General features: G+C 36.0%; 1 protein-coding gene across 2 annotated transcripts in view; it reads left to right on the top strand.

The window, feature by feature from the left end:
* LOC5570087 (myb-like protein Q) overlaps window positions 1-27659 on the top strand; it is a 476649-nt gene that overhangs the window by 45630 nt on the left and 403360 nt on the right. For both annotated transcript variants that reach the window (XM_021840895.1, XM_021840893.1), the window contains exon 2: window positions 3090-4115. In XM_021840895.1, the coding sequence (XP_021696587.1) occupies window positions 4037-4115 (79 nt within the window). In that variant the 5' untranslated portion in view covers window positions 3090-4036. The remainder of the gene's footprint in view (window positions 1-3089; window positions 4116-27659) is intronic.

The following is a 27659-nucleotide window of genomic DNA, read 5'->3' as shown; positions in this document are numbered from 1 at the left end:
TCCGTGATACTCGAAAACATTCTTCATAACGAAAATTTTGCATCTCAGTTTGTCCAAATTGTCATTTTTGTCTATGGACTTCATCAGGTTTTCCTAAATATGAAAGTGATTTTTTCATCAAACAGGAAAACAGCGACAAACTGCTAAATAATTTAGGTCCTTTTCCTCGGAAGTTATATATTGCATGTTAGATTAAGTTTAATTCACATACATTTTAGTTCGTTACTTACATTTTGGTGTTCTTTTTACGTTTTAGGTTAAAATTTTGTCCTCACTGTGCTTCCCTTTTACGTCAATCTGTGATAATAGTTATACATATAGAATAATAAATTTTAGCAGGTATCACTAGCAAGTACCTTTCGAATTCAATGTAACTACAATCCAATTGATAATTTTAACATATTCTTACTTTTTTAGGTTTAAGTTTAGTTGAAGGGTTTTAATTACTACTCGTGATGGTTGTTCAAGTATGATTGAGCAAAAAGTGAAACAAAACGTCAAACTCCCGATGACAGTTGACGTAGCTGTGAACGGATCGTTCAAGTGAAAAGGGCGTAGTCGGGACTCACTCGTTCGAGTGCGAGAACTGCCCTGTGGTTTCGTCAACAATGAGATTAATATTTATTATTATTTTGAGTTTTAGGGGTTTTAGTTTAGGGCTTTCTTGCATCATGTTGTCCCAGGCTGAAATTTATTTCCAATGATACTATAATATGCCGATAGTGAACAAATAAGCTGCACATATATGCACTTTTTTCATCTATCCTTCCATAAAGGGTGTCCAAGAAGAAATTGCCACACTATGAAACTTCTCTAACTTTTTAACCGTTGGGTAGAATTTAATGAAAATTTGGGTGGATTTAGTTCATAGTGCATTATTTACATCCTGCAAGTTTCAAAGCCCTGTGATCAAAACTCGCGGAAATGAAGTCGAAAGAACAGCTTGTGCGTGATAAAATCTTGCGCATTCATCACGAGAACAAGGATCTCTCACATCGTTCCATCGCTAAAACGTTGGGAATCGCGAATTCCACGGTGTCACGAGTGATTAAGTGGTTCGAGGAACGATTGACCACCGATCGGAAGCCCAGAAGTGAAGGAAAAAGTATTCCGTACAACATGTAGTACCGTAGTACATGCAAAAAACGGTTGCTTCACAGGTTGTGTAGAATCTTATGGCCGGGGTTAAGGCCAAGGTGCGGGCATTTGCGTATGGACTGCAGTGTTGATAGACTCACACTCAGATCTCAATCAATACGCTCTCCCGTAAGAACAAACTCATTAGAGATCTGCTTTGCAAATCTCACGCTTGAGATTTTGATGCAAAATCAACTCAATCAACTCAAACCGTAAATAATGATTCAGTCGCAAAACCCGGCAAAAACTTGTGAAACCCGAATGTTGTTGTTTACCATACTAACAAGAAATTATTGCAGTGTGTGAGTAAACTGTGGAAATACGAGAGAATGAATCAAAACGGTGAGCCAACTCATCCATGATTTTTTGACTGATGAGTTGCGTGATTGACAACTCACGCATGAAAAATTTCAAGCGTGAGATGTGAGAAATTGAGTTTTTCACAACACTGATGAACTGTAAATAAAATACGAGTTAAATGGTAAAATGAAGTTTAATAGTTATTTTGCAATCCCTGAAAATTTGATGGCCATCGGATGAAAACTCGAATTTTGTGAATCAATTTTGTGTGTGGCAATTTCATCGTCGACACCCTTTAACAGCTAAAGATTATTTCAGGAGATAATCTAATATCTCAATATGATTCATATAATCATAACTATGTGAGTTTTATTATTTCTAATGGTTTTAACAGCATTTGTCGCACAAATGACCTATATGCATTTTAAGTGACAAATTTTATAATTTCAATATACGCCCTTTTCCAAATTGAGGTGGCAAATATATTTTTGGACGCCAGTTTATATGGAAACTGCCCATAGTGCCTCGATGAACTTAAGCATGATATAATCGGGACATTTTACTTTTTTTCCTGTTTATAACTTTTGACGTGTCAATATTGGCGTTACAAATAATATGACCTTTACATGGGCATTGGTTTTTTTTTTTTTTGGGATTTGAACCACTGCGACCATTAATTGATCTATTGTGGTATACCCCTGTTTACTATCGCAACGTGCTCAGTACGGAGAGTTACCATTCAGGGTAACTGCCGTTATCTGATGATGCGAGGTATCCCAATCCGGAATGACCTTTAAAATAAATTTAACTACTAGATTAGGGTTCTGTAACCAAACTTCAGAAGGATTTAGAATGCCCTTGTTGAAATATTTTTTCCTACTTGCAAATAATGCTGGACAGTCACAAAGCAGATGTTGAGAGGTCTCTTTTTCACAGCCACAAAACCGACAGACATCAATTTGACTTCGACTTATCTTTTTCAAATGATATCTTGCCGGACAGTGTCCCGTAAGCAGCCCAATAAATATTCTTAGTGATTTTTTATTTAAATTCAAGATATTTTCCGTTATTTGTCTGTTTGGAGTTATGAAGAGTTTTGATTGCCTTAAATTTTTTATAGCTTTCCAATTGAACTGAATCATATTGTCCTTCCATTGCTTTAATTCCAATTGGGCATTGGTTAAAATCTGCACAATTTACAAACAGGGTAAGACCTTCCAAATTCTCAAGAACAAAATAGACAAATTTAGAAAGTTTGAGGGAAAGATTTTTAAGATGTCAAATATATATATATATAAGAAGCTGAAAAATATGCTATGAAATGATGTGCTAAGATTTTTCATAACTCTTGGAGAAATCTCTCTGTTTGTGCGACCAAATTCTAAGTGCAACCGATTTTTTAGGAAATCTTGAAAGTTTGTGTTGTTTTCATTGCGTTTCCAGTTGTACGCTTTTCTTAACAGTTGATTGCATCTGTTATAGCTATCAAACCATATACTAAGCAACATTCTCAGTCTCATTTGGGCCAACTGCCTCGATTTATCACCATCCATCCGCGTCAATGCTCCGGTATTGTGACACGGCGACGTCAAAACGCAATAATTCGCCCGTAAGTAATGTCTCCCTTTTCTTTCGCGTCAACTCTCTTTCAGATATCCATTTCGTCGGCTCCAGCGAACGGTGATGATAATGTGCGCTAGTTTTTTGACTGAGCAGTGAATAAAGAAGCCCCCCTCTTCAGGGTGGTGAATAGTCAGTCGCGTACTCAATTGACGAACAAAACCTTCGCCCCCCCGCCCATTACAACTCGGTGTCGATTATAAACAACCTAATATCGGTGTGGAAGATTCCAGAAATTGGCGGGCGCGGAGTCCGGATAGGTGTGTATCTACGCTTGGAAGAATCCCGGGAATTGCTGGATGCTGTAGAGTCGTTTCGGTAGATTGTCACACGTGTGCAAACATCCATCCACCCAATTCGGGTAACGAAGAGGCGGCGAAGTGTAATGAAAATTTATGAATCGGTTATGCTATGGATGGAAAGTTGTAAGTGAGTTTCAGCGGAGCTCATCGCCTACGCCACCTTCAGGTGATAAATTAGTGAAAAGCTTGGGGGAAAAGCTGGCGGGAAGTGAGAGTCGCATAAAGTGCTTGGAAGATCACGTGAATTATTACGGGAGTGTCGTCTGCAATTAGCCGGCATCAAGTATTGGATTAGTGTCAGTCAACGCTGAAGAATACGGAGAAGATGAAAAGTGAGTGTGGGTGGAAGGTGGTAATTGTGTCGTCGTAAATCCAGTCAGCAGTCACTGCGCGGCAAAGGCAAAATAAATACGAAGGGATTTGTCCCCAGCTGTTCCCAGAGCTTCCCCCGAGGGAAGCGAAAAGGATCCGGAAAAGTATAACTATAATTCCTGGTGTCAGAAGTTTATAAATAATCGTTGGCAAGCTGGCTCGGGTCTAGTGGAGTGGAGCTTCCTGGTGATTAAAGCGAGTGGTCAGTGTATAATTTTTCGGGGTTTGTGCGACAAAAGTTGCTGAAGAAAGGCACACGGATAACCACCACCAGCAGTAGTAACCAGTAGCTGCCGGGGAGCAGAATGGGCTGCGGGCAGAGCAAGATCCATCTCTATCCGAGGAAAAACAAGAGCAAATCCAACGGCAAGAAAAGTGGTCACAGTAAGTACACTTGAACCCATGGACGTAGCCGATTTATATGAAATCAACTGCAAGAATAACAAAAAAAAACAGTTTTATTAGGGTGATGTTCTAATTTCCATTGTATTAAGCTTCAATCAGTAAGAACCTGCAATTTTCCCAGTTTTGCAGTGAATGATACTGATACCCGATGCCGAACAATTTCCAAAACGGTTTTTGAATGTGGTATTGATAAATCATGATTGTTTATTGGAAATAATGGAATTATTACTTACCATTGCCTTTATTCGTCGTAGCCATTTTCATTTCGGTCGCAATCAGTTTTGATTCGTCTCCCAACTAACGGCTCACTATGATATAGTGGGTGGTCAAAGTACAACACTTCAACGTTATAATAAAATGTTTTACTGGAATATTTACATCTACATCTAGGTGCAATATGTGGATTTCCTTTAAAGTTCACTGGCGCCATTAAATACAGCACAAATATATAAGCACAATTCCTTTTGACTGTACAATCATGACAGCTGCGCATAGTGCAACGAAAACACCACAATCAAAGGAACCGTTTTCAGCGCCGAACATCACGTACACATTGATGCCTACAGGTTTTTTTTCATCAGACCGAACGATGAAAAACTTTGTTATCAATTATATGCGAAAGTTGAGAGAAAATCTTAAAATTTCGTGAATTATAAAAGTTTTATGGCGTGTGGTTGGAATGAACTCATTTAGTGAAGATGATCGAAGGTTTTTCATAGTGCAAATAAGTCATACAGAGGAGCGGAAGGAATATGATTCGTAATATGACGTGGCTCAGTTATTCGCTAATCAGATTTCGCTTGGTACGTCATCGTCCATGTGATTTCGGTGAAAAAGTACTAAGTGGATTATTGAACAGAAGTTATTTATCGAAATACAGTAGTTTTAAAGCAATTTTGGTGTGCCAGTGGATGAACCAAAACAGCTTTCACTAAATTACTCATGGAAAATTAATCTATATTGTAAGTAATTTCAAATATCCACCGTAGTGGAACATTTTAAGTTCCATGCGATGAATATTAGCGCTTGCGACGAAATAGATCGAAACCCCATCATAATGAAACAATTACGTCAACTTTTTCGATAACACTACGATAACAATCTTTTGCATTAATAATAAATTTTCGAGCTGTTTAGTGGAATACCTTTAAGTAAATGAAAACCCGAATTTAGTACTATTCCATTTAATTCCACTAGAGTTTGTATCCTTTGACAGATACGCGTATTTCGACCTCAACTGTAAGGCCGTCTTCAGTGTCGTGTACGTGTCGTATCGTGTGTCGTGTAAGTCGAGTCTAGTACACGACACTGAAGACGGCCTTACAGTTGAGGTCGAAATACGCGTATCTGTCAAAGGATACAAACTCTAGTATAATTAAATGGTAAAAAATAAATTCGTTTTTCATCTACTTACAGGTATTCGTTTAGTGGAAGCTCGAAGATTTATTATTAATGCAAAAAATTGTTATCGAAAAAGTTGACGTAATTGTTTCATCATGATGGGGTTTCGATCTACTTCGTCGTAAGCGCTAATATTCATCGCATGGAACTTAAAATGATAACAAAGTGTGTGGAAATTCTAATCGTAAGTAGGCATGCAGAAATGAACTAGAACATTTAGATGAGAAAACAAACTTTAAACTTTGGGTGAGTTTTCGTCAATGCCTCATTTTTCCAAATGGAATAGTTATGCTTCTATGGGCAAAAAATTTCATAAAACAGCTTAACACTTTTTTGTCTCAACCAAAATATCACTACTTATTTAATTGAGGATTGCTGAATCCATTGCCGTTTGCAAAAATACCACAGCACGTCTTGTTTGTGAGATATTGTCTGTTCAAAATCCAGAATTGGGCGATTCCAGTCGATATGCATGCCAGCTGGTAAGGCAATTATTTCTGCTTGTTCTGCCACAAAATTCATACTTTATGTGTTCAATGGAAAATTTTGTATGGCGACTGCAAGCATTTAGAAAAAAATAGATTTATTTTAAATTTAATTGTACAATTCCAACCAAATTACAGTGGGATTCCGTTTTTGGCATGCTCCGTTTTTGGCACCCCCCCCCCCATTATGGCATGGATTCGTTTTTGGCAACAATTTTTTTACACTTAATTTTGAGTAAAAAAATTGCCATAAACAATAGTACATTGAAATATGTCTCACTAATGTGCAGTAAAGCTTGGACTAGCAACAACTATACGGGATTACTGTTATGTTTTCTTTGCTCAGTAGTAAGGCAACCGACAAAAAGAAAGATTACTAAAGATGACTGCAAATGATGTCTTTATCGATTTACATTTTTATGAACAGTTGAATATCAGGAGCCTTCCCAGTAGCACACTTTATATTGGTCGTATGTACATGTAGTATAGTGTCTTTTGTTTTAGATCTATACAATGCTTGCACATTAAAAGTTCTATCACTACTCTATACTTGCTTCCTAGAGTCAGGTACTCTGTAGACAGGATAACAAGTCCCAATTTTAGTGCCAAACGCTTAAGTTTAGGCCGAAAACCATGTTACTCAATTTTTTAATGTTTTTCGTGTTTTTTTTTCAGATTTTGTTACACCCCTTGGCTTAAACTCAGATTTTGGGTGTATTTTGTTTTCCGTGTCCCCAACCCCTGTGGTGTTTTTGTCGACTAAGCGAACGTCAAAGATGATCGAAAGTGTCAAGGTTCATTTATGGACCCAATTTTTAAGGCTAAGTAGCCCGTCAAAAAAAAAGTTCAATCCAATGGACGCAGTGGCTTAACCTTCCCAACAAAAAAAAAAAACATGCATAAAGTATGCTGATACTTTTTCAGCTGTGTCAGTGCAAAACCAATTGATTTTTTTTTACTCGAAATCGTGAGATGAATCAGCAACCATCATCAACGACGCGTACAAATGTCAATGACGGCCTACGTCGCCTTAAATTAAAGTGTTAATATGATATAGCCGTTATTTGAGCGGGAAAAATTGCTAAAATAGTTGCAGTAACACGCTCTTTCGTGTTATTAAATAAAGACAAGATTTCATTAAACATTTTAGGTTCCTATTGCGTATGAATATTCACCGATAATTATTTAATTGACAGGCTCTTACAATCATGTCCACCATATGAACTGTTATGGGAAAGCTGTTGAAAACTTGGGCAGAAGACGATTCTCTTGACTTACTTAATCTAACTGCGAGTTATATGTATTTTATTTGGCCTAATTTCACCCTTTCGAAAAAGCCGTCAGAAATTTTTCAAATGTAAACAAAAACTTTATTCATATTTCTGAACTAAAAGCGTACAATTTCTTTGGTATTCCATTGTCAATCGATTAATTAGACTATGGAAAAGCATATTATACAACCAGTGTCGTGGATTTTGTCGCCAAACGAAAAAAAATGCTGGGGGTCCAAAATATATACTTTGAGGGTCCAAAATATATTAATGTGTCAAAAATAATGAAAAAACAGTGGTTCACAATTCAATTATTTCCGCCATTTTTTGGATCCTATATGATCGTATGGGCATTTTTATCTCGTAGAGGAAGTTTAACTCTAAATTTTGCCATGTTCTTTGACTTGGTTACGCAGTGCAATCAATTAATTGAGACAAAAAACTAAAAACACTTTCTTAGGGGGTCAAAAATACGACCGTTACCCTATTCCATTCGATCGCCTAAACTGCAAATGTTTGCGAAGCAGGAATGAAATCCTGAAGAAGCAAAGTTATTGCAAACAATCTTCGCGCGTCATTACATCATCTATAGCTCATCCTGTAGCGCGGTACACCTCTAATCAGTACTCAACAATCGTAGGATCATAGGTTCAAATCCCAGTGGGTTGACAAAAAATAGTATCTCAACATCTCAACGTATATCAACATATACCTATACAGAAACAGTAGCGATGTGAGACGAAGACAGAAACAGTATTAAAAGAAGACAGAGAATAGGTTCATTCATTTCATTTTGCTGGCTCTACGTCCTTCAAGTCATGTCTTGCGCCACAATGTTGCGCCAACTAACTCGGTCCACGGCTGCTAAGGACTGTTCATTTTATAAAGTGGACACTTTGTTTTTGCTATATCTTTTTTATTTATTGATAAAATCGTAATCGGTTTTCTGTGCATCGTTCAACTATTATTCTACAATACTATTAAAATATAAGATCTTAGAAAATGCTTTTGGTTGAAGAGCCAAATATTTTTTCCAAAAACTCCTAAGAAAAGCTGTTCGTCAAAGTTTAACATTATTTTTCGCAAAACAAAAATTCTAATTTTTATGAACATATTGTATGTTTGTATCCTTTACTATTCTACAAAAGGTATAGCTTTAAAAAAAAAATCAACTATATTCCACCATTCTCTGACATTAGGTAACTTTAGTGATGCACCCATTTATGGCCAAATTTGCTGATACACCATCCTTTCACTCCCAGCAAAAGAGGAAAGTAAAAAGCGTGTTCAAAACTGGTCTGGTTTACTAAATAAACTATATTTGTGCAAACGAGAGCCAAATCGTGCGTTTAAACCACAGTCCTAAGCACAAATTTTACTGTTTATGGTAGTTTTACTAAAAAGTCTCATACTTTTAAAATCGTGTACGCATATTTATCGATCTGCAGCAAATTGTAAATGGTTTTCTCCGAAAATTTCAATTGGTAATCTCAGAATAACATATTACAAAAATAATAGGTGCAAAATGAAGTCGATTTTATTACAGCAGTGTTGCCAATTTTGATGATTGTCAATGTACTTTGAAAGGTCTCTTAAGAATAAAGCAATTGTGTATCTATTGTGCTTTAAATGTCACATGGGGACTTAATAAGTAACTCTATGAAGACGTAAGTCATTTTTCATATTAATACTATATTAGGACTTCCGTCAGGACGTACTTTTAACCAAAAAAATTCTACTCATACCGATCCCCTTCAATTTTAAAATGGTTTTCTCTAAACATATAGGGGGAAAATGATGTTATTATATCTGTAAAATTGTTGTTCCAAAAATAACTTGATTTTTTCCATCAGGCTTCTAGTTGATGATACTTTCGAAGAACAAGCCTTTTTTGAAAATAAAAAATATAAATTGTCGAATTTTCCAGCCAATTTCTAACAATCATTGTTTTTGATAACCTCCAAAAACCGACCGTTCTAATCGTTGTTCCATATTCGTGTGAAATTTAATTAATTTTGGAGAATTTTTATTATCACAACATTGTACAATACTAGTCAAACGATGTGCAGTAAACCGATTGAAATTTCATTGATAAATTAAAAAGATACAGCATGCACAAGGTGTCCACTTTATAAAATGAACAGTCCTTATCCTCCAATTTCTCGATCGCCCCACACTTCCAAGATCCTGCTCCACTTGGTCAAACCACCTAGCTCGTTGCCCATCCCTTCGTCTTGTACCGGCCGGATTTGAGGTGAACACCATTTTTGCGGGATTGTTGTCCGGCATTCTCACAACGTGTCCCGCCCATCGTACCCTTCCAGCTTTGGCGACTTTCTGGATACTGGGTTCACCGTAGAGTTTCGCAAGCTCGTGGTTCATTCTTCTCCTCCATGCGCCGTTCTCACATACTCCGCCGAAGATCGTCCTAAGCACACGTCGTTCAAAAACTCCTAGCGCTTGCAGGTCCTCTTCGAGCATTTTCCACGTCTCATGCCCGTAGAGGACTACGGTCTTATCAGCGTCTTGTACATGGAACACTTAGTACGGAAGTGAAGTTTACCAGACCGCAAGGTCTAGTGGAGTCCGTAGTAAGCACAACTTCCGGCAATGATACGTCTTCGAATTTCTCTGCTGCAGTTGTTATCCGACGTTATCAATGATCCGAGGTAGACAAATTCGTCCACCACCTCGAACTCATCCCCGTCGATCATCACGCGTCTGCCAATGCGAGCTCTATCACGCTCGGTATCTCCAGCCAGCAGAAAATAGGTACGAGAAATGGAAAGGAGGAAAGAGAGAAAAGAGAAAATTTTTGTTTTGCTTAACGTGAGACGTTACGATCTGGACGTTATCATTTTTGACAGGTGGATACGAAATTTCTGAAGGTCTAGCATTTAAGCAGCCGTATATCGGACCAAAACCTACATTTTGGTAGATTTAAGGTGCATATACGGCCTGCTGGCATTGAATGACCTGCACTAAAGGCGCATATACTGCTAAATAAATGCTTTATTAAGTGCTTACTGGTTACTAGGGATTCTTTACAGAGAGTGAGCAAAGGCACTTTAGCCTAGGCTTTCGAGCCAGGACATAAGGAAGAAATACCTATGTCACATCCCTGGAAACAGAGCACATGGAAAATGGAGCGTGCATTAACTTTCTTAGCAACGCCACTCCCGACGATTTAAAGTTTTACCCTGAAATGAGACGGTTGATACGGTTGTCATTTTTAATAAAATTCAAAACTTTACGTCCATCATATTATTCATAAGTGGATAATCTGATCGCCGTGAATTTTTGATTTATCTTCAAACCCAAGTCTGCATAGTGGGCCAAGCCATTTTAGTATTTGTATCATATCACTGATATGCTGCAAATATTTATGCTGACAAGAAAATACTAGAAGAAATTCCAGTATTTCCAGGATGCTTTTCAAGCGCAATATGTTTCTTGGATTCCACAAGAAGTAGCTCCATAAATTAGTATAAGGCTAGTGATTTTACTGGAGTTTATAAAACAAATATCTATAGGTTTTCTGTCAGATTTCACATATTGATACATAAAAGACGTATCAATCAATTTTTCAAGAATCTGTGAAGAGATGACCTCAGATGTTTATTTTTTTTGGTAAATGACAACTTCTTCTAGGACACATAAACTATTTTTAAAGAATTTCCACTTCATATTTTTCAAGAATTGTTTTTAGAATTATTTTAAGGATTTAGAAGAAAATTACGGGAATTTAATAATGAATTAATATTGATTTTCCCAAAAATTCTGGTGTAAAATTTTTAAAGTGGTTCCTGGAAGAATTCTTGGAGTTTTTCAGCTCCTGAAATAATCTCGAGGAGTAATTCTCACTGAAACCAAGCCGCCATCGGCACACATAGTAAGAATTTCAATTTTCTGTCACTGATTGCTAGTATATGCTAGAATTAAAGGATGGTCGTTTCGGTTTTCTTAAGGGACCGTCCATAAATGACGTAGCATTTTTTGGCCTTTTTTCGATACCCCCTTCCCCAATCGTAGCCTATTTTTCCATACCTAATACATGGTTCGTAGCAAATTCGTCGACTCCCCGCTCCCCTTAAAATACTACGTCATTTAAGAATTGTCCCTAAATTGTGGACCCCTCGTACGCCGCTAACCGAACAGTTTGCAAGAAGTCCCATTTTCAACAAATCTTAGGTACTTCTTCACGTGAATTGTCTCATATTTCCCTTTAAACACATAGCAAACTAAGTGGCATAGTATAGAGGAATGATGCAGACTTCATTTGAAGCTTAACAAATTTTGGCGGCCTTTTTGAATTTTGTTAGAAAACCCGTTTTTGCACCATTAGCTCGTTTTGAATTCTGAGATCACCATCAGAAAGCTGAGAAAAAACTGAGCAAGGTAGGCTACAAAAACTATGGTGTTTACCATATGAAATGCACGATTTTTTAAAACACGTTTTACGATTTTGACGTATATGGCGAGAGCAAACAACATTTTTTGTAAACAAAGAAACTAGTTTTTGATCTTTGGTGTTTTCTTTGAGTCCTGTGAAAAATAAGCAGGCTCTATCCCAGTGGGACGTAATGCCAAGAAGAAGAAGAAGAAGTGGGATCATGGTGAAATTTGGTTTCTTGCAAAGCTCTTCCAAAAACCGGCATTAGAATGGACTTGAAAAATTAGTGGAGGTTTTTTGAAAAGCATTGAATAAAAACATATTTTTGATATCCTTGTATACCAATCGATTCAGCACTTCTTCCCGAATCGAGAACTTCAAACTGAAAACATTATCCAGCCAAGAAATTTAACTTTGTCGCATTTTTTTCATTCTCAAAAAGTGAGTAGTGTTTAATCCTTCGACCTTGACGTTTGCTCCTGCGAGGGCGGGCGATGAAGGCATGATCAAAAATGTCGCGCGTCGTAGTGAAAAAAGTGTCGTGATCGCTTACTAGTGTTTGATCTATTGATCGCGTTGCTTGCTCTTGCATGGGCGAGCGATGAACACTTGTTCGACGTACAATGCGATTATCGTATTATTTCGCGAATCCGGTTGGGCGTGATTATATCATGTATCGCATCACCTTACCCACTAACCCAATATCCTTTCCATGACAACCGTGGAGATGCAGAGGTGATCTTGGTCTCTAGTATCAGGTATCAGTTATTTGGCTCTGGCGACACGTTCCCCTACGATTGGGAGATTTGTGCCTCGCCTGTCATCGCCTTTATCATCATTTACCTGACGAGAAGGAAATGGAATGGAAGATGGGAAATGGATGAGAAAAAGGAATAGAGGAAAAATAAGAAAGAAGAACCCTGTTCCCCCCCCCTAGAAGACGAGCTTCTTAGCATGTATACTAGGGCATCTCAGTCTTCGATTTGGCAGAATTGTTCTGCTGTAATACTCCGACGAGCACTTTTTGAAAACCGTAGTAGATACGGAATCTATGTTTCTTCAGAAGATCAATAGAGTCAACATCAGCACTGCAAAAAATCAAACGGCTTTCTGCATTGCTGGTTTTGACTGTATTGACCTTCCAAAGATTGATCAAAAACTGTGGGTTTTGAAAATGGAGACGTCGTAAGACGTCATGTGTGGTTAAATTCTCTTTTTCATTCCAAGGGATATTCAAACAAATTTTGTTTTGTTTCAAACCATAAGGTTGAATGCAAAACTTAAATTCATTTGCGCCTTGTCATTAATATCCATTAACGTTTGTTTTAGCCAGATACAGTTACTCTCGTTCTCAAGAGAAAACCAGATTTTACCTATCTTAGGCCATAACCATCGAAAGTGGGTAAAAATGCATCCGGAGGCAAACAGTACAGGTACTCATTTAGATTCCTGATTAAATCGTTTTTCAACGCAGTCGTAAAGTTTTACTTGGAAACGGAATGGCTGCTGTGAAGATGGCGTCTTTTTCAGAGACAACGAACCAACAGAAGAAACTTCAGTTTCGTTGTGTTGGCCTTCATTATTTTTACCACTCGCGTTCAGGGCACTATTAGTCACTGACTTACCTCCTGCTGATTAGGTGTTGAAGGATCGGAGATCAAATGATCGCCGAGACTTGAATCCTGAGCAGCAGCCATGACTCGAACAATGAACTGGTAAAAAAACTCACTTCAAAAGAACTTGTTGGGATTCAGAAGAATCAGACGATCCAGACTCGAGTGTGGTTGGATTGCAAAAGAATGATCGAATGATCTATGGATGGCTAAGAGCCAACAAAATACTCATGTAAATTGTATAAGAGAAAATTCTCCGAGAAGTACACAAAAGGTACTATAAAAATCAATTGGAAAACAATGTCCATCTCTTCTATTTCTCGACCCCACACGCAAAAAAAAATCTACATTTACAGAAGTGGAATACATACAAGATTTCTGCTTCTTTTGAAGATCGGACGTTACTTTACAATGATGCCCTGTTTCAGGTCCACAAATTTCTCTCGACTGTTTTAGGTCTAATCGGTATTTGTGTTTGTCATTTATGTTCTACACATGTAACCTTTTTTGATTACCAGTGAAGTTCATAGTATTGCAATATATTAGATTTTGCATGTTGGAGAAAGAGCAAATGCTCAATAATTTTGGATTGTATAACAGTTACGCATACAATCGTATAAGCTCGATATGAGCAACAAAGTGACATATGAAGTCAGCTTACACACATAACTCCACAAATTATCTCATCCAGAAATTTTGAAACTTAGTGAGAGAGTAAAATGATATGGGTTTAATTGCATCTTCATTTTGAATAAAAATAATTTTCAATACGGTGGCTTACCGCAACGTGGAAATGGTATCCCATAAAAAATCCTGCAGGATTAAATAAAAAAAAAAGTTTATGTGCAAGAATGGAATCAATGCATACTTGATTGCATCAACTGAATGCTAGTAGAGATTAATGATTGTCTCATAAACATCAAGAAAAAATATGACGTGAGTTATGAGAAGCCGACCACTCGCATCTCACTAATCGTACTAATCGTTTCCACAACATATATTTGTATTACACAAAAAAAAACGAGAGAGAGAGAAAATATCAAGTTATACTCATCTGCTCCTATATACATGTTATGCCTCACACAACCGTGTCAAAGCCAACACGTAGCCTGTTTCCAATATGATGGTATTAAAACTGGGAAGATGTTTCCATTAAATGCGTCGATAAAATCACATTAACTACGATCACCATGCTCGTTATATTTAAAACATCAAGTTTTAACTATTACACTACACTTCACTATACTGCCGTTATACGCATAATTGTCCCATGTTACTTTTTGTGCATTTTGACATTTTTCATCAAACAGTTTATTTTTACGTATAGTTTTAGAAAACACTTACCAAAAATTAACTTTGTTCGGAAACTCAATGAAAAGCAAGCCAAGTCCATTTGTCCCATTGATGAATTTCCACGCATAACTGTCCCACTACTGTATTTCTACGCATAACTGTCACACTATACAATTCGCTGCGCTGATCTCGAACAAAATATTCAGTAGGCAGTTTTTATTTAGCTGGAGTTTGGGAAAATCGTTTTAAATATCTTTTTACGTTGGCTTTACATCCCATGTGGAACACAACCTGTTTTATGTGTTTGTATTATCGGGATGCATTCATCACCCAAGCAACCAAAAGTTCGGATAAAAGGGTATGTTTTGGCTTAATCAGCTTACTTTTTAAGTAATTAACCGGACTTTACAGTTTATATAAAGTTAGTTTAAGTTTGATTTTTACCTTCAAGTACCAAATAAGTTCAATTCGAACTTGTTCTGAATTTTCAAGTTGTTGATGAGTTCATGAGTTACTCATCTGAGAATCAAGTTCATTTAATGTTCGCAGTGAACTCTTAATCAGCGAGAAAGTTTCACTGAAACTAGATTTATTCCAAAAGTGAACTACGGAGTTCATTGCTTAAGTACAATCCGAACTATTGGTTGCTTGGGCATTCATGCGAGCCCAACGTCAATTTTGATAGATATTTTCAATATCAAAATATTATTTCCCATCCGTTTTCCAATTAATTTTAGTTGAATTTTCAGGGTCAATCACAAAATTCTTCTAGTTTTTGGATCCGCGGTTTTCGATTAGAAATTTACCGTAATTTTGAACTCATCGCGGGGAGCACTGAGGTAATCCCACTTGAAGAATCAGTAACCACTTTAATTTCGAGTCCATGGCTTGCGACAAATCAACTTCATGATTTAGCAAATCAAGTCTAAATAAAAATGGTTCGACCGTCATTTGGATGACTTTGCCACATGCTGGGTTGTTCTGAATACAGGTTCACTGGTGGAAGTGGCCATCATATTGGCGAATCTGAAACCTGGCTTGCGACATATCAATTTTGACTGAAGGTGGTTCAGATGTATTCGAATGACTGTGGTCATGTCGGATTGTTCTGAATTCCTGGTTTCCTGGGGGAAATGGCCACTAAATTGTCGGTTCTGAAACATAGTTCCCGAACTTCATGAATTTGCAAATCAAGTCAAAAGAAGAATAGTTCAAGAGGTTTTGGATGACCTGGTTATTCTGGATAACTGGTTCTTCGGTGCAAGTGGCAAATGTGTTGGCGGTTCTTAAACTTAATTTGCGATGATTTTGTAAACCAAGTCCAAAGAAATGTAAAATCGGGTGAACATTTGTGTCTTGAATTTTGAGATGAATATTTACTCCGCTACATAACCTTGAATTCGCCGATGAGTTTCTGTCAAGCCTGCAGCTGGAAGTGTCGATATAGAAATTTATTACATCATATAAACTCTCTAACTTACTCATCCGTTCTTTCTTTCACTAACTCATACATTTTCTCATTATCACACAAACAGAAAACTTTGCTTTCCATCCCAAACTATAAAATCGTATTTCTTCACTTCCCTACACGTGGCTCCGTTTGGCACATGTCACTTGAGCCTTCATTAGGTGCCTTCACATAGTCTTGAGGATATACGTCCTCTACATTCGGTACAATATATACATAGGAATGATCATCTACAGCAGTGTGCTTAGCACATAATTGATCACTACTATCTGTGGGACTGTTACCCGTATTTCTAGGCATAACAGTCCCACTATGAATTTCGTAGCTAAATTTACATTTTTCCCATAACACAAACTCTTGACTCTAATAAACACGCTATTCTTTATACTACTGTAAAGATTTTAATTTAATTTACCACACACCTGGTCAATACGAGGCCCAAATGTGTTAAAATCTTTAAACGCGTTTTTCTCGATTGCATATATTGGAACATGGGACAATTATGCGTATAACGGCAGTATAGTAAATATATCATTATATTTAATTAAACTAAATGATATCACTTAAAACCTTGAAAACAAGACAGAGCCTCTAAAGAGGCACGTCCACTACCCACTCCACTCACTACAAGTACTCTTACTACTACTCTTACTTACTCTTACTAGTACTATTATATCATGTATCGCATCACCAAAAATTGGTAACTCCCAGAACTCTACCTTACCCACTAACCCAATATCCTTTCCATGACAATCGTGGAGATGCAGAGGTGATCTTGGTCTCTAGTAACAACGGTAGTTACACTAACATTCTTTCCCTTCCCCCGATGACCGTAAGGTCGTGGCCGGTGCCGTTATTGACTTTCAAAATTTGAGCTCTCGATTTGTGCACATTGAGAATGGTAAGCTAATCCCAACCCGACTAGAGGCATATAACAAAAATATAATAAAATTTTATCAGAATATGATATGCATATCTTATTATGATATAATTTTATTAGGCACCGTTATTTAAAGAAAATATTGAAACAAAAAAATAACATAATGTGTTATGATTATTGAATATATTTCTATTTGTTTATTTTTAACAATTTTAGAATACAATTTAATACCTACTTATGGGGCAGTATGAAAGAAAAGTCTCTAGGGTTTCTCAAATTATCCAAATTGTTATTATCTTAATTTAATTATTGACTAAATCGCAAGTGATTGAAAATTGACTTGTTGTGCTATAAGCCCAATTTTTAATTGCTTTTTTTATATAAAAACACACATTTTTCTGTCTATTGCTCCGAATATAAAGTTTTGTTAGAATTTTCATGTAATTGATCAAAAACTCGTAACTGGATGTGGTATCCCGTATATCAGACAGTATTATAGTTTTGATATGTTGTATCAAAAATTATAACTAAGTTTGATATGTTTTTGATAGATATAAAACATATTTTGTTATATTTATGTTACAATTCATAGAACTTTTTGTTATAATTTTAGTTATTTTATCAACATCCTGCATCAAAATTGTATCAACCTTTGTTCGATAAAATCTCTAAATCATAATATTATAAAGTGATATAATTTGGTTATGTACCCATAGTCGGGAAGCCTCATTCATTAAATTTCTGTGCAACTTCGATTTTTCTGGCCAATCACTGAGTAGCAACTATGAATTGTACGGTCATCTATGCTTATGATTTATTTCTCAAAAAAGATAAAGGTTGTTTATAGTAACACATCTCACACAACATTCATAAGTAATCTTATGGAAAGGGTGCGGAGAATGTCAAAAATAGTCATTTTTGTGTGTTATATCTTCAAAAGTTGTTCAATTCTCCCCCTGACCTAATTCCTGGCTATGCGCATGCATGATCCTAAAAGCTGGTTCAGTCCCGGGATAAATTTATAGGGTGCAGTTTCTCACTTCCCCCTCTGATACCTCTGAGGAGGAGGGAAATAGCTGCCCTGCAGCTTGAAAGCTGGTTTATGCAATTGCATTAGAGCAGAAATTGTCCAGCGGAAAATAAGATTAGCATTAATCATGACTGGACTGTTCCCTGGGTGTGACGCGAATTGCTGTGGAGCTTTGGAAGGGAATCGTTGCACTGGTGCGCGAGCATTCTCCATCCGTTAGTTAATTGTCTGAGAAATAAGCACCTTTTGTTCGGCGACTATTTTTCGTTGGATGCAACATGAGAAGAAATCCTAATGTTCATTTGTGTTAACTTTGCATTTATTAATTTTGATAGCCTTCTAAATACGTATCTGCAATTGACAAACTCCAATATCTGACCTTTCTCCATAAGGCAGTACTACCTATTTTTTGTGACCTGCTTAATACAGATTCTGTTTCTAATTATATGATCAATATGATATTTATACGACTAGAGAATCTGATTTAAATCAAAGTTTTTTTTTATTTATTTCGTCAATCATTTGTAGACTACATAGTTAGATAGTTTCTTATATTCTAAGATTTCCTAGTGAGTTAAAATATGATTTCAATTTGGTCAGGGACATACTTAGATCAATCATTTCACAGTGCTCATTGTAAACAGACATCATTTGATTTAGAGGACTAAATTTGGCGTAGTTTGTACGATAACGATATCGTTAACAAATGCGACCATGGCATATTCTCGTCGCTGTTTTAATGTCTGAATGTTTATCAACAAGCATCGTGCTTTATATGACGGAAGAGGGAATACAGTCCATCCTAATTTGCGGAGTGCGTATAGTAAAAACTGCTTTTGAATCGACTATATTCGTTCTTCATGTGATTTCAAATATGGGGACCAGACAACACTACAATACTCTAATATGGATCTCACATAAGCAACGTAAATGGTTTTGATCGTATAAGGGTCTTGAAAATGATATCCGAAACGTTTTATGAAGTTAAGCATATTGCCCGCTTTATGAGTTATTGTGTTGTAATGTTCAACGAACGTTAATTTGGAATCTAAAATTACTCCTAGATTTCTAATTTTATCACATTTTTTAAAATGTTGGTTTCCTAACCTTATTGTTAAATTCGGAGTGTTTCGTTTTCTGCTATAAGTTACTAGATTACATTTTTCAACATTCAACTTCAATAAACTTTTAAAACACCAGGTATTAAATAAAAGTATTTCATTATGACATATTTCATAATCGTCGTCTTTCTTGATTTCTAAAAACAATTTCATGTCATCTGCATATATAAGAATCCGTATTTTTTTTAAGAATAAAAGATACGTCGTTAACATATAAAATAAAAAGGAGAGGTCCTAAGTGGGAGCCTTGAGGAACACCTGATGTGACTGAATTGGTTTGGATTTTTTGTCATTAAATCTTACTATTTGCTGCCGGTCAGTTAGATATGATTCAATCCATTTGAGAAGCTTTTTCTCGATACCTATTTTACTACGTTTGAAAATTAACATTGAAATGTCAAGTCTATCAAATGCTTTACTAAAATCAGTGTAGAGAGCCCTTACGTGGTTACCTTTATCCATTGCCATTAGGGAATAATCAACAAACTCCAGGAGGTTTGTAGTAGTTGAACGGCCTTTAAAGAAGCCATGTTGTGAATTAGTTATTCTGTGTTTAATTTGACCAAAAATACATTTGTTAATAATTGATTCGAACAGTTTTGGAATGCATGAAATGATTGCAATCTTACGATAGTTCCTGATATCAGATGTTTTGCCTGATTTGTAAATAGGTACAAAGAAAGACTTTTTCCATTCCTTTGGAAATTCACCAGATTCAAGTGACATATTGAAAAGCCAGAACAGTGGAGTTGTAAGTTCTACCGCTAATTTTTTTATAAATACTGGTGGGATTCCATCTGGCCTTGATCCTTTAGTAGCATCTAAATCATTCAGACCTGTCGTAATGTCTTGAACATGAATTTGATTTTCAACATCTATTGAAATCTCTGGAAGGCATGAAAAATATCCAAAATCACGATCATTATCAGAGAAGTTCGTATAAGTTTCTTGAAAAAAAGTTGCAAAAAGGTTATAAATATCTTCTGAGTTATTTCCTCCATTGTCGTCTAATGTCATTTTTGATGGGAAATTGTTTGAATTAATCTTTGATTTGACATAGTTGAAGAAATTCTTTGGACATGACTTGACTTCATTTTCGGTTTTTATGTTATAATCTGTAAGTGCATTAGAAATAGTTAAATTTAGTTGATCACAAATACTCAGATACTTTTCTAAATTTGCTTGACTATCATGTGCCTTGTAGGTTTTGTGTGCTTTTTGTTTGCGATTTTTCAAATTAATGATTTGCTTATTGAACCAGACTGGATTTTTTGAGCCAAAACCTCGTCTTTTACGTTTGAGTGGAACTTCCTCCTGAATTACCTCCGACAATATTTTGTAGAAGTTTTGTACGGCACTTTCAATATTTACTTCTTCTTTCAGATTGGATTGCCAGTTTACCGGCATAATCCGAATATATCTTTCTAGTGTATTATTCTTGTTTGAAAAATTGAACAATTTATCAAAGTTTTCGTACTTCTTTTTTAATACTTATGTAGGCATATGCCAATAGACTTCGCACCTAGTTTGCCTGAGAAGTTATGGCAGCAAAAAGAGGCTGATATTAAAGTACTAAATAAAAGCTCAACTCCCTCTTTCAGTTACTGCAATATAATCAACCTTAATGAACGTCCACCACACAGAGAACCGACTATTGTGTCGCCCTCTGATATAGTTACATTCAGTATAAGTAGAATCCTCCTTCCATAGCAAAATAAAAAGTAGAAACGTGTACCTGCTCGCTTTGATAAATGCGCAAGTGCTTCTGTTTTCCATTCCATGGGGGTATGGTTTCCCCAGTTTTCTCACTGATGCGACCGGTAGGATATTCTCTGCGGTGGTGTTTCCTTCCACACTTTTACCATTATCTCACTTAGGTACTGCACGACTGCACTGACTGCATCCACTGTGCATCGTTTCGCGATTCCTCATATCCCCTACCCATATACCTTTGACAAAGGACAAACTGCTCTTCTTTCTGCGGCGAAGGTCGATAATTCACACCAACTCCCGCGGGGACGACCATTGCAATGGAAAGTTGCACAATCCCTTTGCAATAGCCTCGGTGCGATTATGTGCAGGTAGATACAGTATTGGACAATGCATTTGCAACTTCATTTATTTTTCAATTACGAGTTCAAAAGTAATAACGATTAGACTTAAAATAAATTTTTGACGACAAAAAATGAACAATTTATCCGAAAATATGAAAGCTCTACATAAAAATCCTATTTAGCAAACTTTCTTATATCACCTAAATTTATGTCTTTTCTGAAGATTCCGTGAAGATATTCCTTTAGTTTTTTTTAGTTATGTCAATTATGAAAAAAATGTAAACAAATTCACTTTAGCCAAACTATTATTGCTTTTGAACTCGAGGTTGAAAAAATCGCTTATATATAAGATATGTTGAAATTCAGTCCATATAAATTCAGATCTAACCATCTACAGTTGGTAGGTGTGTATGGAAAATAAAAAAAAGTTGCAAGTGTATTGTCCAATACTGTTGGTTTGCAACTTTCCAGGAGGAACTTTATCTTAATTTGCCGACAGTTTCCGATTGAAAGAGGGGACGGGTGGTCGCAGCAAGCTTACTGGTGCAGCGAAAGGAAATTAGTCAGAATTCATATGTGCGACATTTATCTTCCCTACGGGAGCGCGATGGGAAATTGCATCTCTACCGGGGGGATGTTTGACTGCTTTATTGAAGAAAGCCTTTATGGTTCTATGAGTTTGCCAACTTCACTAATGGGACGTTTGAATGTACCAACATAGTTTCTGGGTCAGAAGCTGTCGGAAACATATAGCGATTCACATCCTGCATAAATAATTCCGACGCTGAATTCACACATCGTTTCACCTTCATCGTTGTTATAAATTTCTAATCGCATTCAAATTTTAAATTACATTCGCTCAAAGTTTGTCTCTAGCCGGGTTTTCCAACGACATCGTTTCTAAACTGACAACAACGGCATCGACAACTGCCAACGTCACACTTTCGGTAGCCACCGTAACTCAAAGTATCAAACAAACATTTATTTAAGCCTTACGGTTTAACCTTTTGCCGCAGCAAACACCCGGACAACGGAAATGTTTAGAGCCTTTCTGAACCGACACATGGTTGTCTCGTCCTTCGAGGAAGGCATTGACCTTTTCGAATGATACCCGATGTTTCCTATAAACTGAATCGCTTTCCATTTTATACACGGACATGCAAGCTTTGAACATACCCATCTAGAATCAACAAGTTTATTTTTTAAAACAATTGATCAAATAGACATATCCAACCTGTTCATCAATCTTTCGTGTTTGAGAATCAAATGTTCAACCCATAGAGTTTAGTATTTTTTTCCCCAGTGAGTGACATACAAATCTTTCATTTTATCCACTGTCTAAAACCACATAGAAGAAGATTAATGTTTATGCCACGTAATGTTTTAATTAATCAAAACGATAGCCATTGGTTTAGTAGTTATCATAATTCAAAGACACATCAGAATTTTTTTCTTGATTTAGAGCTTCTGTTTTTGAAACTTTTGGAGCTTCTGTTGAAACACAGTTTGGTACTTTCATAGCTGCCAATGAAAAAGGTTGAATTTGGTGCTCCAAACAGGCTTGCCCAAATCGACAAATAAGTCACAATATGTCTAAATGTTTCATTCTTGAAGACTCGAATATCCAACACCGTTTGAGGAGCAATTCCCAAAGCAATTCCAACCAATACTGTACAGAATATGTCTCGATTCAATGCTCTGAATTCTCCTAGAAAAGATTTAACTTACTTTCAGTTATTACTGAACCGATTGGGATGCATAGAAAAACATATCTATAGCAAAAAAGACGTATATATGCCATCAAATATCCTCCCTATCTTTATATCTCCCTATCAAGGTGATGTGACGTTTATTCCCGATTTTCTCTCCATATGTCGATATGCCCATTATCACAGAACAGATAGCCATCCTCGAACAATAAGTAATTTTTGGCTAGAGCACGAGAAAATGTAAAGAAGAGTAGGCGAATAAAACATTGTTTGCCACATTGGAAATTACAGTGCAGGATATTTGACGTTAATTTCGTCTAAATGATCTGCCTCGCTCGTATAATTTGTTCGACGTTATGTCAATACCGTTAATTCTCCAGCACAGTAAGCCTTGCAGCCTTACAGTGCACCTGAATCAAAACATTCGGCAACAAAAGCCCGACACGCTTTGAGTTGCAAACATGAACGATTTTCCGCTGATTTGACATCCTTTTGGTTTAAATTATCTTTGGGGATGAATAAGCAAAATGGTGTGGTAACTGGTAATATCCTTTATGTGCGACTAGAGTTTTCGACCTGAAACAACAACTACTAACCTCCCCCGCTCCCTTGTTGCACGGTGAATGATCGAGATCCAGCTGGTATGAGCTCTAGTTTGAGGTTGGGAAACCAGGATATGTGAGGTTAGTTTCATTAGAACTTTCATCTGAGCAAATAAATCACGTTTCAGAACATTCTCCACTGCCTCTAAAAATACCATTGGGTAGGAAAATGAATTCTCTATCATTGGATCTCATTCAATTTCAAACATTACTTCACTTAAGCGGCGAAAATAAATATTTTGTTCCGAATGTTTCAAACCATTACTCTCGGAAACCATAATCATGACGACAACAACGTAACCAAGAGGACGAATTGTCGTTTTGGGAGCGAATTGCTTTCCACCAAAGGATTGCTGTGATGTAGCGGACTTTGGGGCAAGTGTGCCATAGGGGCAAGTGTGCCACCCCTGCTTTTTATAAAAACTACAATATATATTTTCTTTTTGAGCTTAACAATATGTTCCCTTATAGTTCACAATACAATGATCAAAATATGATGAAAATTGCTCTATTTTTCACGTATTCACAGCGACTTGTGCTAAGACAACCAAATTTGAGTGGAATTTTATAAGATTTTGCTGTTTCTAAATAGCATGGTGGAAGGTCAATTATTAACAGATTTTTCTAACGTACTGTACATCGTGAAACTATTCAAATGTGTAAGTTATTGTGGCATTTTAATCAAAAAAGTATTTAGTTTTACCAACGAAATCCAGTTTGGTTGAAATGTATACCTATTGGGGCAAGTGTGCCACCTACTTGGTAAACAAAAATTGTTGGAGTGAAATTTATAAAAATGTAAACATCTTAGACAGAATCATAATAATAAACCAAAATGAGGCACCAGTAGTAATTTCTGAAGATATAGTAGGGGAATAACTGAAATGTTTGCCCCCTAAAGTGATTTTTTCTCAGAATATTCAATATTCAATACGTTTTTCGGCTTATCAAGTACAGTTTTACATATCTACATCAATATTTTACCGTTATTTAGTGCTGATCTAGACTAATATTATACATATTCGCCGTAATATAAGGGTAATACATATATTGTATGGAATGGAGACAAAAATAACCATTTTAGTTATTCGGATTGAGTAATAGGGAGTTACGCATGTTTTGAATCCTGTTATAAAGCATCCCCTTATCACGGTAAACTTAATTCTTGTTTTAATTATCGATTAGCGTCTGCTTTGTAAGTATTATTAATAGGAAATAAAGAAAATTTCATTACAAGTGGAATTATATACGATTTTCATATGGTGGCCGTCTTGCCCCATATGGGTGGCACACTTGCCCCATAGTGTCGAAAAATAGGTTATTTTGGATGATATTTGAGAAGCTTCAAAACTAATACTTTTTGAAATTATTTTATTTTTAAATGGCACAGTGGTTATGAAAAGATGTAAAACTAACATCATGAGGATAAATTGGTGGATTCTATCAGCTTTAGATAAAGTTAGAAAACAATTTGCTTAAGGTGGCACACTTGCCCCAAATTCCGCTAAGTGAAGCAGAAAAAAACAGCTGCTCGTCTGATGTCCAATTTTTAGACGAGTGCAAGGTTGATTAATTCGTCACGGTGTCATATTATTTATACTCCTTGAATTAAATCAATATAATTCTACTTTGCTTTGGCACCACTAGTTTGGAATGTAAAGAAAAGATTTGTCTCCGAATCCACTGACTTAGCGTCCGACATGACACGTTGTTTAGCGCATCAGATCCGCTATCCAGCCAGAGTACAATGGCTGACGTTTGAGAAAGAGAAAGGATTACTGAATTCTGGTGGTCTTGCTCTAAATGTTGTATGATGTTAAACTTATCATCTCAATTTGTAATATAAAAAAATCCTTGAAGTTTAAACACAAAAAGAAAATTCTCACCATAACAGTCGCATAAGTTCAAAAAGGTGAATAAGTAATCCAAAGATGTGATATAGATAAATGCTTTGAATCTAAAAAAACACCTAAAAACTTTTGAAATACAAACACCCCAAGCGGTTAAGCCACCTACCATTTACTTTTTATTCTAAAAATGTTAGTTTTTAAGAAATCGTTCTCTACTCTAGATGGTTTACCATCTAGAACCAACATTCTTCTTCTGCTTATCATAGAAAAGAATAGATTTGAAGGAATGTTATCGAGAACTATGTTCAATTTATATAATAATTTACTACACTCATTGTTGTTTAAGAAAAATAAATAAAAGTTTGTAATAATGAACGAAATTTGCCTGATATTATTTTCTTACACACTGTACTGCACAGATTTACTCATTCGCCGTTTTTACTTACAAAATTGTTAATTTTGGTGGCTTGTATCCAGACTTTTAACTCTTCGTTTGACCTGAAATTATCACCGCAGATAAATAACTTAAAATTTTCTCAGTTGGGAATCCCCGGCATTTCATAAACATACTTTTGAGTTATCAAAAAACTCAGATTTAGACGAAAATTGTAATATTTTGAATAAACAATAATTTTCGGTTATTAAGATTGAGAGCAATATACTGTTCGGGAAATAACATGAATTTGGTTTCTACATTTCAGTAAAACCAGGTCCGTCGTACTCGGGCTCAGATTGGGTACCACTTCTAGTACTGCATTTGGTCCCTCGGTAGTGCAAAAGGTACCCAAGTTTGACACATCGCAGAACACTTTTCACGGCATTCTAGATTACCTTATAAGCCATAAAATTTTGGGCATTTGAAAGGGACATGAAGGTCTTTAATTTGTCTTTGGTAAAACTGCTTGTTTTCAAAACTGTTTTGAAACGGAAGAATAGTATTTTTTTTCACAAAATTTGATTTTTGCGATAATTAAAGAAATGTGTGTAAAATTTGTGAATTTTCCGCTAAGTAAATTTCAAGTTATTTCTTGACTTTGATTAAAATTTTAATCGACGCGCTAGAAGTCCAGATCTAAACCTCCAAACTTGACCATTTAACAAACATTTATCTCATTCATATTTAAATTCATATAAAAAACTGCGATTTGGAGATTAACTTTTTTATGACAACCTTGGAATACAAATCTGAAACAAAATTTTAGACGAGTTTTCTTGTCTAATTCTGTACATTTTTCGAAAAATTTACAGTGTAAAAAGCTTGCCCGCCGCCACCAGGTGCGCTAGTGTTCGCGTTTATTTTGGCAGCTGTTTTTGTCTTCATCTTTCCTATCTGTTCTGTGCCATTATCTTAGGTTACTATACTAAATTTTAATGGTCCAAAACAATTTTCAAAGACCGCATGACGTCTGTTTGTTTTGGATTTTCCTGGTAAAGGAGTTATTTTCAATCTAGTATTCATTAAAAATTTGTTCTATGTCTCGATCTCTCCCTAACTCGATGGTTCCTTTGATATTGAGATGTGGAGAGTCGACTGTATAATATATTTTGGTGTATGGCCAAAGGTCGAAAGACAAAACGTCGAAAGGGCAGAAGGTCGAATAACAAAAGGTCGTTTGGTGGAAAATTTGTCCACCAAACAAATCGTTTTCCGACCTTTTATCCCTTCTTTATTGTTCTTCGACCTATTGTCATAGATTCTTAAACAGTTTGATTCAGACATTTCAAAAGTCATCAAAACTTTGAAAATCAAAAGAAAATTCTTAAGATTATTAAAGGTATTGTACTGGAGCATCCAAAATTTAATTAATGTAAATTATTGACTGAAGTTTAGGTGTACTGAATGTATTGGTTTTCTCAGCTTAGCTTATTAAACGGCTGAATGGTGGAAAGAAACCTTTACGACTAGAAAAATATATATTTTACTGGGTAGTAATCTTTTTTTACTACATTTTCGTCGTGAAAATAATCACCAATTTACTCTTTTTGTTTAATTATGCTTTTCTATTTAAACGAATTAAGATTCAGCCTTGGAAAACATTCATAATTTTACATTAAAGTTAAATGTTTTTCATAAAATTTTACGTTCATGTCCCATGATGGACACTCTATTATCCCTGACAGAATATCTGGATAAAACTCATAAGTAGTACCCAAAAATCTACTCTCCAAATTTGGGTGTTTCTGAACGTGTTTGAGAACGATCAAATCTACACAAAATGAACCGGTACACTTGAACGTCTTAACCATTATTAACCCCACCTTTACATTTATTGGTATTGTAATGCACTCAATTCGATGAGAAACTTACAGATGAGATAAATGTAAAATTATCAAACTTTTCTCCTCCTTCTTC

Source organism: Aedes aegypti, chromosome 2 (genome assembly GCF_002204515.2).
Source record: "Aedes aegypti strain LVP_AGWG chromosome 2, AaegL5.0 Primary Assembly, whole genome shotgun sequence".
In the NCBI taxonomy this organism is placed as follows: Eukaryota; Metazoa; Arthropoda; class Insecta; order Diptera; family Culicidae; genus Aedes; species Aedes aegypti.
The sequence above is the reverse complement of the archived record's forward strand: the minus strand, read 5'-3'. Positions and strand labels throughout refer to the sequence as shown.